The sequence below is a fragment of the Coenobita brevimanus genome, chromosome 29 (genome assembly GCF_032717465.1).
Source record: "Coenobita brevimanus isolate Jiangsu-jjx chromosome 29, ASM3271746v2, whole genome shotgun sequence".
Lineage (NCBI taxonomy): Eukaryota > Metazoa > Arthropoda > Malacostraca > Decapoda > Coenobitidae > Coenobita > Coenobita brevimanus.
Window position 1 is genome coordinate 38,652,441 of NC_136982.1, and position 13,412 is coordinate 38,665,852.

The window sequence follows — 13,412 nt, forward strand, 5'->3', positions numbered from 1 at the left end:
GCAGTTTCCAACAATGGAGGGATTTTTTCCAACCTGCTTGGGGTAGTCATGAAGAAATGCTATATGACAGGGGTGTGAAATTATGGGCCAAGTATGTGTAAAATGGGCACAGTTTTCATTTTTAGTACTAGAATATGCTATTTCACTCATTTATTTTCCATTACGTATTTAAAATTCCACTTCAGAGGGGGACAATCAGACTATTTACTGGATTATCAGTGTTATTGGATCAGGCTTCCCCCCAACTGATCCGGCAAAGAGATGGCATACTGTATTCATTATACAGTAAAAGCTCGATTATCCATGTTCCGAATATCCAGATTTTGGTATATCCAGGCAGCGACTGAATGATAGTGTGGAACGGTAATACAAAAAATTATCCATACGATAACTCCCGTTTGAACAGAGAGCATCTGGTTGCTAGCAAGCAAACCACAGGTAAGCAGGAGTAAGTCTACCCCCACCCATGCCTCCCGCTCAGAAGGGTGGTAGGGTGGAGTTTGATGAGGTAACTGATAAGGAAAGGAAGCCACCACCAGAGAGATGGTCTTGTTTGCTCATTTGGTAAACATACACTTTAAGGAGCAGAAGCACTTACTAAATCAGTTCTTCTTCTTGAGAGTCTGTTATATTTTTCTTATTATTTCTGGGGTGGTAAATAAATGTTTCTTGTTAAACCTGTTTCCCCATAGTTTTTAGCTGTTCCACTGACAACCCTCATTTGATTTGTCGGCATAATGGCAAAAGGGACCATCCTACCCTGCGTGTTAACCTATAGTAACCTAGCTTAACCGCACCCAATAATTTAACCTAACCTAACCTACAGTTGGGAAATTGGGAAACAAAATCCACCTTTGAGTATGTTAAGTAAGTTTCTTCCGTTGTGCCAGAAACAAACAATCGTAGGTACTGCTTAACCCCTCAATGGCGTGGGTTCAGCAATTTGCGTGCTCCCTTGGTTGACCATTTTTTCTGAGTTCTAAAATACATATATTTTTTCTTATGGATGTGAAGAGAATCGTCTGGTACACCTGGCAATGTGTTTCTTAGCTTCCTGAGCCCATCCTGTGATTCGCTATGATTCGCAGTAAAAGTAATAAAATTACGGTGCATGTGTCACAAGGGCAAAAACATCCTCAGTGAAATGACTGCCTGACTACCTGAGATGGTGGCGTAGGGTCATGTAAACATACTGTACCTTCGTTCCCATCCCATAAGTGTTCACATTTTTATTAAAGCTCATGCTAACTCGATGTCACTGACACTGGTACGGTAAAGCATTGTTCAACGACAGGGGCTATTAAGGGGCTAAAAGAAAACATTATTGTTTTTATCAATACTCTCTCTTTCATGCACACACACAACAATGAACAAAAGAATGAACCCTAAATGTATGCTTAACTTTAAGCACCTGAAAAATCTTACCAATTCATGTTCCTCCAGTTTGTTGTCTGTATCTTTTTTACTATTTTCAGGGTGGTAAATTACCTTTACTTGCTGGAAAATTATGCCCGTTATTAACATCACGTTCCTTAATCCGTTAATACCCCCCTATGTTGAACAACACTTTACTGTACCAGTGTCGGTGACATCGAGTTAGCACAAGCTATAAAAAACAGCACAAAGGTCACTGGTATGTTCACACAACCCTACACTACCATCCCAAGCAGTCAGGCCATCATTTCACCTAGGATGTTCTTGGCCATATGGCACATGCACCATAATTTTATTATTTTTTCCGTGAATCATAGTGAATCACAGGACTGGTTTAGGCAGCCAAAAAACATACTGCCAGGTACACCAGACAATTCTCTTCACATCTGTATAAAAAAGAAATTGATTTTAGAACTTTGAAAAAATGGTCCCCAGGCCGGCTATGGGAGCATGTAAATTTCTGAACCCACTACCAATGAGAGGTTCATAGATCAGTTGAACAGTACAGTAATTAATTACAGGATTAATCATGATTTTGGACTATTCGGGCACCCCTTCATACCATATAGCCTGGATAATCGGGCTATCACTATACAGTACTGTATACAGTAGAAGTCCGATTTTTTGGCATCTATGGGACCAGGCAAGTGCCGAAATATCAAAATTGCCGAATTATCGAAAACCCTACCCACTCAGTACCTTATATGTTTCGGTGAACACTATCATCATTACTCATATCATTACAAATGTGTTTGGAGAGAGTACTGTATACTGTTTGATACTGTACAATACTGTAATGAATACAGTACTATACAGTACATGAATATGAAAAATAAAGAAATTAGTGAACATACTGTATATAAATGTAATGGTACAGTAGGCCTACAAGTTCACATGCACTTACCTAAACTTATAGTAGGTTCCTTATTTACATACTGTATGTACAATAGAAGGGGTTGATTGGAGTCTGCTACTGCTGGAAGAAGTCCCCAGCACACTCGAATAGTAATTTCAGAGGTATTTCGGTACGAAGTTCACAAAGCACACAGAAGAATCAAGAGAAGTCGGCAGCAGCACGGCAACAACTCGGAAGAATGGCGGAAGAATGGCGAAACAGATTCTCTTTCCCATGCTAGACTCACTACATGTTTGTCCTCTCTTTATGCTATAGGAGAAAGAGCTAGCCTCTGAGCTTCATGGCAGTGGTAGACTCGTTCCATCACTTTCACTATCTCACTCACTAAGGTGGGTAAAGGCGGGTAGCTAGCTGGCGAGCCTCATGGAGAATTTCAAGACTGACGAAAAAAATTGGAGAATCTACCGAACGATCGGAGATTTTCATAAATGGGACAATTTCTCAAAACTGCCGAAATGTCAGATTTGCCGGGGAATTGGATGCCGAAATATTGGACTTTTACTGTAATTCTTATAAAACCACTTGTATGTTATGGTAACGATTATAATTATTAAAAATGCATTCTTTTTATACATATTTCACCACTGGCCTGTCTCACTTGCACTGAATGCTTGTTCAGTTACAGACACAAAGAATATTTCTACTTTTTAAAAGTATGAATGAGATGCATAGATGGAACCGAGCAGAGCCGAAAGCAGGCGACTAGTTATGTATGTTATGTAACACACTGGAGAAAGGCTGGTATCAAATGCATGCATGTTCATAAAAATATTTAATACAGTAAGACCTCACTATAACGGACTAATTGGGGTCCAAACCATTCCGAAAAATGCGAAATTCCGATAAAAGCGACATCCGGATTTCCTCCTGCTAATCCGGACTTTTTCCCATATATCAGACATTAGTCTGGATCGCATGAACGGTTTTTAAACTGTTTTGACTACCACTGTGGTACTATATTGTGTTTTAACATCACAACGTTAATCAAATGGTACAGTATAATATATATAATAATACTATACTGTAAACTGACAAACTTGTCTTTTACTTACCTTATTGTGGTGAACATAGCTGAAGTGGTCTGGCAGTCCAGACTGCTTCTGGCTTTATCGGACTTTTTCTGATATATAGGAATTTAGTCTGGTAGTCCCTCGAGTCCGATATAAGTGAATTCCGGTCTATTGAAGTCCAGTATATCGAGGTTTTACTGTATTTTCAACAGGAGCTACAAGCATTAAGTCTGTTGAAATGCTGATGGCCTCAGGAGATATACTGTAGGCGTAGATTTAGATAGTGATTTGATAAACTTAATTATACAGTAAATGAGTGTGTTGTCCCTGATGACTGGCTTGAGAGTGATTGTACATGTGTATACAGGGAACGGTGCTGCCGTGAAAAGAGGAAATAATAAATGGATACAATATGGGACCAAAAAATGAAGATAATGGAGAGAGTCCAAGAAGGCTTGATAAGAGAATGAGTGAATAATGATGAGATGCAGTTTGGATTTATTGCCACGCAAAGGGACCACTGATGCCATATTCATTATCTGACAGATTCAGAAAAATATACAGGAATGAAAAGGGAGCTTTATTTTGATTTTGTTAATTTTGAAAAGGCCTTTGACAGAGTCCCTAGGGAGGTGGTGAAGTGGGCAATAAGAAAGCTTGGGATAGAAGAATGGCTGGTTAGAGTGGTTATGGCTGTGTATGGAGATGTTTGCACCCATGTGAGAGTGAATGGAGATTTGAGGGACAAATTTTCCGTGAATGTTTGCAAACATCAAGGGTCAGTTCTGAGCCCCTTATTGCTTGAACATTGTGCTTCAAGCAGTGCACTCTCACATAGCTTCAGAAATGGACTCCCATGGGTGATGTATACTGATGACTTGGTGCTGATTGCAAAGAATGTAAGGGAGGTGGGGGAAAGATTTAGGAAGCAGAGAGATGGAATGGGGAAATGGGGATTAAGAGTAAATGCGGATAAAATAAAAGGGCAGTAATGGTATCTAGGGTTGGTGGCAGTACTATCAAAGCAGAGGGAGAGTGGCCATGTATGGTTTGCCACAAGAGTGTGAGAAGTAACTCCATCTTCTGTAGTATTTGTGATAAATAGGTGCATAAGGGATGTTGTGGTATTAGACACAGACTCCAAGATACTGTTTATTTTGTGTGTGTGCTGGCGGGGAGAGCAAGTAGAGTTTGTCAGATGAGAAAGGATTGACCTCACTGGGAAGTCTCTTGAGTGTGTGGAAGAGTTTTGTTATCTGGGGGACATTTTATGTGCTGGAAGTGGGGTGGGAGTTAGCTCAGTGGTTAGGGTAAAGGGTGGTTGGAGGAAGTTCAGGGAGCTGTTGCCTCTCCTGACATTAAGAGGGCTCTCCCTCCATGCTAAGGGATCCTTGTATGTGGCATGCATTAGGAGTGTAATGCTGTATGGTAGTGAGATCTGGGAAGTCAAGGAAGAGGATATTCGTAGGCTCCAACATACAGAAATGACAAAGATTAGATGGATGTGTAGTGCATCCTTGAATGCAAGGTCTGGAGGGGCTAGGTTTACAACTGAAGAGTTAAAAGGAAGGATGGGACTGGCGTGTATTGGTGTTGTGATGATGAGGGGTAGACTGAGATGATCTGAGCATGTGGAGAGGATAGAGGATGACAGCTGGGTGCAGAAAGTGAGAAGTGTGAACAGTGAGGATAGGGTTGCGAGAGGCAGACCGAAAAGACCCAGGTCAAGGTCACAGAGCATAACATTAGGGATGTGGGACTGAACAGGGAGGCTGCCAGAGATCAAGCAGTGTGGAAAACCGCCACTTAGTGACCATGGCCAAAACATGCAAGTATGCTGGAGCCTTTACAAATGATACGAACAAACTTTCAATCACAGTGTTGGCGCCAGTAATGTTCCTGATTTACGTAAATGATATGGTAGATGGAGTGAACAGTTATGCAAGTCTGTTTGCTGATGATGTAAAGATCTTGAGGAAGATAGAGGTTGAGGAGGATTGTAAAATACTGCAGGAGGATTTGGATAGGATACACAATTGGAGCCGGACGTGGGAAATGAAATTTAATGTAAAGAAATGTAAAATATTGGAAATGGGTAAAAGTACCAGGAGACCATCACTGAATTATTTTTTGGGTAATGAAGTAATCACAAAAAGGAGAGAAGAGAAAGATTTGGGAGTGCTGGTCCAAGATAGTTTGTCACCAGAAAAGCACATTAACAAGATAGTTGGAGAGACTTATAAGCTCTTGACTAACATAAGAGTAGCATTTCATTATATGGATGAGGAAATGATGAAAAAATTGATAGTGGCCATGATCCGCCCCAGGTTAGAATATGCAGCGGTAGTGTGGTGCCCACACAAAAAGAAAGATATAAACAAGATTGAGAGAATACAAAGAACAGCAACCAAGATGGTCCCCAGTCTGACAGACCTGTCATACAGAGAGAGGCTGGAAAAACTGGATTTGCCTTCGTTAGAGGAAAGGAGAAAGAGGGGAGACATGATTGCGGTGTTCAGGACCATGGTGGGAGTAGATAAAATTGACAAAGAAGATCTGTTTGTATGGGATAAGAGAGCAACAAGAGGACATGGAATGAAATTGAAAAAGTCAAGCTGCTTGAAGGATATCAAGAAATATAGCTTTCCTTACAGAAGTACTGTATAGACTTATGGAATAGCCTGGACAAAGAGATCGTCCAGTCTAAAAACTTAAACGAGTTTAAAGTTAAATTCGACTTACTGAGAAACAGTGACGGAAACCCACGAGCATAGTACATTCCGTGTATATCACAATTAGGTATATTCTTAAATATTTGGAGCGACTTAGACAAACAGGTGGTGCATGAGAAAAACATTCATGTGTGTAAAGGTAGACTTGATAAATGTGGATATGGAGACAGGACAACACGAGCATTGCTCAATTCCTGTATACTACAAATAGGTAAATACAAATAGGTAAATACATCCACATCATCACAACAACACTCCTTTACATTCCCATATGTCTATCTCTCTCCATGTAACTCCACATCTTCCTCTCACATAACTCATTTCCACAAGTGATAACACATATATCACTGTGGAAAGCTAACCTTAAGCTTATGGAGGACTGCAGGTGCATCCTGTGCCAAGCTGGGGCGCCACAGGAATTCCACCCTCAGACGCAGATTGGTGTCATTGTAGCTAAGATCCTGGTGAGCTTCCTTTGGGAACTGAGGCTCAGTCACAGCAAGCTTGGGGGTAAACACACACTGAACACATTAGTACCAGCTCCAAGATGATAGTTAAACTGGAAAGATCTTAATTCCTTGAATTCAGTAGCATATTTTTCATTTACTCTATTCTTCCCAGCACAAGATTATTCTGTTCATCATCATCATCCAGATCTCCTTTCCCACCCAAAGGTGGGGTGAGGCAGAGTTCAGTGCCAGAAAAAATACTGGATGAATTAGATACGGTACTAACCAGAGTTTGCCCGACTGAATGGGCCACACTCCCATTCACTCACCATTTAAGCCCCAGAATCCTGGCTCCACTCAATATAATTTTATTTAGCTTAAGTAAATCCCTTATTAAAGGATTAATACAGGGTATTTAAGTCTCTCCTAAGTTACCTCAAACAGTCTGTCAGCAGCAAAATTACAGTAATAGAGATGTTACTGAGCTGAAGTGGTTATTGATTAGGCTGTACTGCTCTTTTCATGCCAGATCTACATACAGTATAAACATTTGTTTTGATAAAGACAAACTTTTGATGCTTGAAGTGGTTATTGATTAGGCTGTACTGCTCTTTTCATGCTAGATACAGTATAAACATTCGTTTCGATAAAGACAAACTTTTGATGCTCAAATAGTCTGGATATAACACTGTTACTGCTTGCATAACAAAAGATACAAATGTGCTTTAACTACTTATAAACTAATATATCAGCTGATCATATAAGATGTGATTGCTAATCCCTTCAGCCTAACAACATACTTTGTATTTTATTCTAAGTAATGCCAAACAATTACACTCAGTTCAGGATGATGCCTTTGGGGTGAAAGGGTTAAAGCAAACCAAGTATCTATCTATCTGTCCATCTACAGCCATATGCCGTAATTATGCACAGGGTGGCTGTCTGTGAGTCAGCTGTTTCAGAGGGAGGGGCACTAACCCTCCACCAACCCACTACTCTGACTTTACGCTACTAAGGCCTAGAAGCCACACCCACTTTTTGTGGACGCTGATGGTTGGTTCATATCGAATGTTCGAGTGGCTACCCATGTACTTATACTGAATGTGTTCTCAGTTTGTAATCAGGCCTGTATTTCTCCTCAGTAATGTTAATAATCAAGAAAATAAACATAAAAATAATACGAAGGGATTAGCATTTCACAGGGGATGCTAAAAAAGTTAAATATGTATCATAAACTGTTGAGTCAAGGATACAATTAGTTTCAAATGAAGCCTATTCACTATTTCGTTGTTTTGTATCAAAAATAAATTAACTATAAACAAATGACACCAAAAATAGAGGACAATAGTCCGTGAAGTACAGTGTGTATAGTCTAGTTATATCCCAAACTATTATATAACTGATAAAAGCCAATATCATTATAGCCATCCTTGGGGAGGTAAAATGCTCAGGGGAACAGCCAATCACTTGGCGGGAAATTAAACGTACCACCAGCCAGCTGATGTCATCTCGCAGCTGTCAAGTGTCATTCATTCATTCATTCATTGCCAGACGCCATGTATCCCAGACAGGGTGGCCAAGGGCTTAGAGTTAGTTGTTTTACAGGGAGGGGCACTAATCCTCCACCAACCCCACTTTGACGTAGGGATGCCAACAGCATCTGGTGTTCCCAGGTGGTCACCCATCCAAGTACTAACCTGATAAATTTCCTTAATTTCTTTTATTACTCAGTTACATACTGTATACTGCTGTACCAGTAAGCCTATATTGTACTTTAAAATGCCTGGTAGCTTATAATTATGAAGGCCATATAATTAATGGTTACCTAAATGATAAGATCTGGAAGTAGGAACAGTGAGCGTGTATGTACAGTACTGGGTTGTAGTAATACACCCCTGCTCATCGGGGAGAGAGAGAGAGAGAGAGTAGCAGGGTGGTGAGTAGGGAGGGTAAGCTGCCTGTTTAATTTTGCGATACACTGCATGCAAAGATATTTATGATATGAGCAGCAGAAAAATCTACATTTGAAAACCGTCATCACTGTGGCTGCTCCTTTTATCTCCCCATGGACACTGCTTATATATAAGTTTTATTAATTATACAATGATTTGGTATATATATACTGTTGTACAAATTATCTCCATCTATCTATATACCAAGGCTGCTTCCCTCAGGGAAAGGGAGGTAGCTGAGACAGGACGACACACTCCCCATTTACTCATCCATTCAAACACATTCATTTGCATCTGAGCCCCAAAGGGAAGAAGAGACAGATCCTCACCACACCACACCGCACGAGGGTCAACTGCGCAATGCAATCAGTGACATACGCAGCAGGGCCCGACAGCAGAGCTGGTTTACCCTTGCCACATCACAATAGACCCATCCCCTTACCCGCACCTGACCTGATTAGCTGATCAGACCAAATGCGGGAGAATATCCCCCCAGGGCTGCATCATCATTTATTCATTCACAATTTCTCTCCATTTATTTCTGTCACGCACAGCCACTCTTCCTTGCTCAACAGACATCTCTCTCGCATCCAACGCTCTCTTCACACTGTCCATCCATCCTATTTGTGGTCTCCCTCTCAGCCTTACACCTCTCACATCAGATCTAGTTATCTTTTTCACTAATCGCTCATTATCCATTCTCTCCATATGCCCAAACCATCGCAACACCCTCCGGTCAACTCGATCAGCCATCTCCCGAACAACTCCAGTTCTCCTTCACACTTCATCATTTCTCACCCGATCCATACGCATCACTCCACACATACTCCTCAGACACCTCATCTCCATTACATTCAAACTTTTCCTCTCTGCTACACCCATATTCCATGTTTCAACCCCCATATAATGCAGTCGGTACCACAACACCCTCATACAGCCTTCTCTTTACATCCATTCTAAGCGAACGACATCTAAACACTTTTTCCATTCCTCCCAGCACCTTTCCTACTTCATTCATTCTAAACTTCATTTCTGCATCTATTCTTCCATCCACAGAAACATGTGACCCTAAATACTTAAAACACTCTGCCTCCTTAAGCAACTCACCATTCAAAACAGTATTCATCCCCCTCCCATCTACCGACCTCGTACACTTCATCACTTTACTCTTATTCTCATTTACTTTCAATTTCCTCCTTTCACATACGCTTCCAAACTCCTCTACCAACTGTCTCAATCTCTCCTCTGAATCACCAGTGCAGCAGCAACCGCAAACAGCAACTGCTTCAGATTCCACTCTCTACCGTCAACATTCACCAGATTCAGACCTCCAGCTAAACCTCTTGCTTTCACCTCCCTTGCAACACCATCCATATAAATATTAAACAACCAAGGCGACATCATGCATCCCTGCTGCAGCCTCACTCTCACCGGAAACCAATCACTCATGGTATTTCCCACTCTTACACACGCTCTAATATTTACATAAAAACGTTTCACCCTTTTTAGTAACCTACCATCAAGTCCATACAATCTTAAAACAGTCCACAAAGCCTCCCTATCAATTCTATCACATGCTTTCTCTAAATCCATGAATGCCCAAAACACATCCTTGCCTTTCACTAAATACTTTTCACACACTTGTCTCACAGCAAACACCTGATCCACGCATACCATCCCTCTCCTAAAGCCGCACTGCTCACCACCAATCACTCCTTCTGTACTCTCTCTAACTCTCATAATTAACACTCTACCATACATCTTACCTACAATACTCAACAGACTTATACCTCTAAAGCTAGTACATTCATACTTATCACCCTTGCCTTTATACAATGGGACCACACAAGCACTTGCCCAGTCAACTGGCATCATACTTCTCATAAAACACACATTCAACAATCTTAATAACGACTCAACAATAGTCGCTCCACCACCTTTCAGGCATTCCACAGCACACCCATCCATACCTGCAGCTATCCCTTTTTTCACCTCCTTTACTGCCTCCTGCACTTCCTCCTTTGTGATCAAAGAATCATTCAACTTTCCCAACACATTTATTCCTTGCCCCCTTCCATCTGCCACAATCTCAGCCACCCTTTCCTCCTCTACATTTAACAATCTTTCAAAATACTCTGCCCATCTCTTCCTTACTGCATCCATCTCAATGAACATCCTTCCATCCTCTGCTTTTACTCGCTCTTCCTTCCCAGACTCTCCCTTTCGCACCCTTTTCACCTCCTTCCAGAACATTTTCTTATTCTGTTGAAAATTCTCAGTCAGCCGCCTACCCCACCTCTCATCTGCTGCCACTTCAGCATCACACACAGCCCTTCTTGTCCTATTCCTCTTTTCCTTATACCTCTCATAATTATGACATCTCATCCTTCCTCTGCAGCCACACTTCATATGCACATCTCTTCTCAGCCACAGCCATACTTACTTCCTCGCACCACCATTCACTTCCTTTTCTTACACCACCACCCACACGTCTCTCACCACACACCTCTTCCGCATGCCCCACCACAGCACTCTTAAACATCTGCCATTCCTCCTCCACACTGCCATTTTCCTGATATTTCACTGCGTTCTACTTATCTCTCAATTTCTCCTGGTACTCTATCATTTTCTCTCTCTTATCCAACTCACTCACTTTCAAAACCTCCCTGCCACACCTAACCCTCCTAGCTCTCACTCATCTCTTACCTACTCTTAACTTTCCCTCCACCAGGTAGTGGTCAGACATACCTCCACCCTCCCCTCTCAGAACTCTCACATCCAACACTCTTTCCTATTACATTCCTGAACAGAACCACATAGTCCATCAATGCTCTATCAACAACCCTTCCACCCTCCTGTCTCACGCATGTATACTTATAAATATCTTTCCTTTCAAACAGAGTATATCCAATCGCCATCTCTCGCTCAATGCACATCCCTATCATTCATTCCCCATTTTCATTTCTTCCAGGCACACCATGCATACTAACTACACCTTCAACTGCTACATTTCCCACTCTAGCATTCAGATCTCCCATCATTACCACATTCATATTCGCTCCAAAACTCTGCAAACACTCATCAACATCATTCCAGAAAGACTCCCTCTCTTCTTCATCCCTTTCACTACCAGGCCCATATGCACTCACAAACACCCACACCTCACATTCAAATTTTGCTTTCGCCCACATCAATCTCGATGACACCTCTTTCCATTCAATCACACACTGCTGTACTTCTGGACTCACTAACAAGGCCACACCTTCTCTTGCCCTTCCTCTGTCAACATCTGACAATCTTCCATTCGGACTTCCAAACATAGACTCACCCTTCCCTTTCATCTTCGTTTCACTCAAAGCTAACACATCCAACTTTCTTCTCACAAACAATCTCCCAATCTCCTCCCTTCTAGCCTCAATCGGACAACATCCACGCACATTCATAGACCCAATCTTCAGGGTACGGGGATAACTCAATCCCCCATCCCTTTCTCTGGCCTGTCTCTGTTTAGGAACTAACAAACAGAGGAGGGGGTCCCTAGTCTCCTCATCACACCCCTTGTAGTCGCCTTTTACGACACACGGAGAATACGGTGGCAGTATTCTTCCTAACACAACCTGGCCACAGATTAGTAGTACCACCCTTTAGTGCGGCCAGATTGTGTCTCCCCCCCACTGAACAATGTACCTTATGTTTGGTGTCATTTGTTTGTACCTACTGTATATTACTTTTGCTACAATCTTATGTTTGGTGTCATTTGTTTGTACCTACTGTATATTACTTTTGCTACAATCAAAGAAATAGTGAATAGACTTCATCCGAAAGCAAGCGTGCATCCTTGACTTTGACTGTTTGTGGCACCTATTTTACAGTTTTAACCCTTACACCGCGGGCTTGTTTTGCTTTGACTTGCGGCTCCCGCGGGCATATTCGCACTCCAACACACTCACAAAAAATATTTGCCAAAAATCAGTTATTAGTCCTAGAATATTAAAATCACATATACTTATGGCACATACCTTCAGCTTTCTCCTTGGGTGTTTGTTGAGCCTTCGTCGAGTACCGTAGGACTTGTGGAGACCACTGAAGTTGGGTAACGAGGTCTCCACTGTACACTTCCCAACAACTCGTAATATGATTACCACAGCCTTATATTATCACTAGAAACACTAATCTATGATTCTCAAATAGTTTGGAATCCATACTCCCCCCAAAAAACACTGTGAAAGCAATGAAAATTACGAGGGCGTATATAACCATCCCACATCCGATCGTTCGCCGCTAGTGTTATCTATTATTCATAAAAACACTCACTGTTTATATTTCTGTTACTATATAACACTTACATATATCTACAGTCTTTATCCATAAGTTTCCTTCAGTAATAGTAGTTTATTGTCACTGTAGGGATTCAATTTCTTTCAGTAAAATACGTAGCGTTCACTTTCTTGTCCTGTATACTAGCACTGAGAGTGAATGTCACTTTCACCTTCACTCTCATAACTCATAGTATTCATACATGCTAGAGTGAAACTTTCACTTTCATTACTCCTAGGGTATATACTTGTATTCTTATAATACTACTCATTTACATTTCTATTTACGTTCTCTATATTATTTACGTTATTTACAATTCTATTTTATTTACGCTGTGTTATGCACTGCCACTTGAAGTAACTTATAAAACTATTTTCTACTGTTCACGTATATTTACATTCATTACTTTCACTTGCTGTTTACACATTATTTACACATTATTTACAATTCCACTTGCACTGTTTTACTCAATAGAAAGATCGTAGTCACTCTTTTATCAATTGTCAGCCCTTTACCTCTTTCCACACGAGGTTTAGCAGGAGGTAAAGGTCACAGGGTCCTTTGCATGGGAGTGAAAAGTGGCAGAAGTTAGCAGGAGCAAA

General features: G+C 41.2%; 1 protein-coding gene across 1 annotated transcript in view; it reads right to left on the bottom strand.

Moving 5' to 3' along the window:
- LOC145395008 (N-acetylneuraminate (7)9-O-acetyltransferase) overlaps positions 1-13,412 on the bottom strand; it is a 131,969-nt gene that overhangs the window by 68,934 nt on the left and 49,623 nt on the right. The window contains exon 4 of the mRNA XM_080268753.1: positions 6,455-6,595. Coding sequence (XP_080124879.1) covers positions 6,455-6,595 — 141 coding nt within the window. The remainder of the gene's footprint in view (positions 1-6,454; positions 6,596-13,412) is intronic.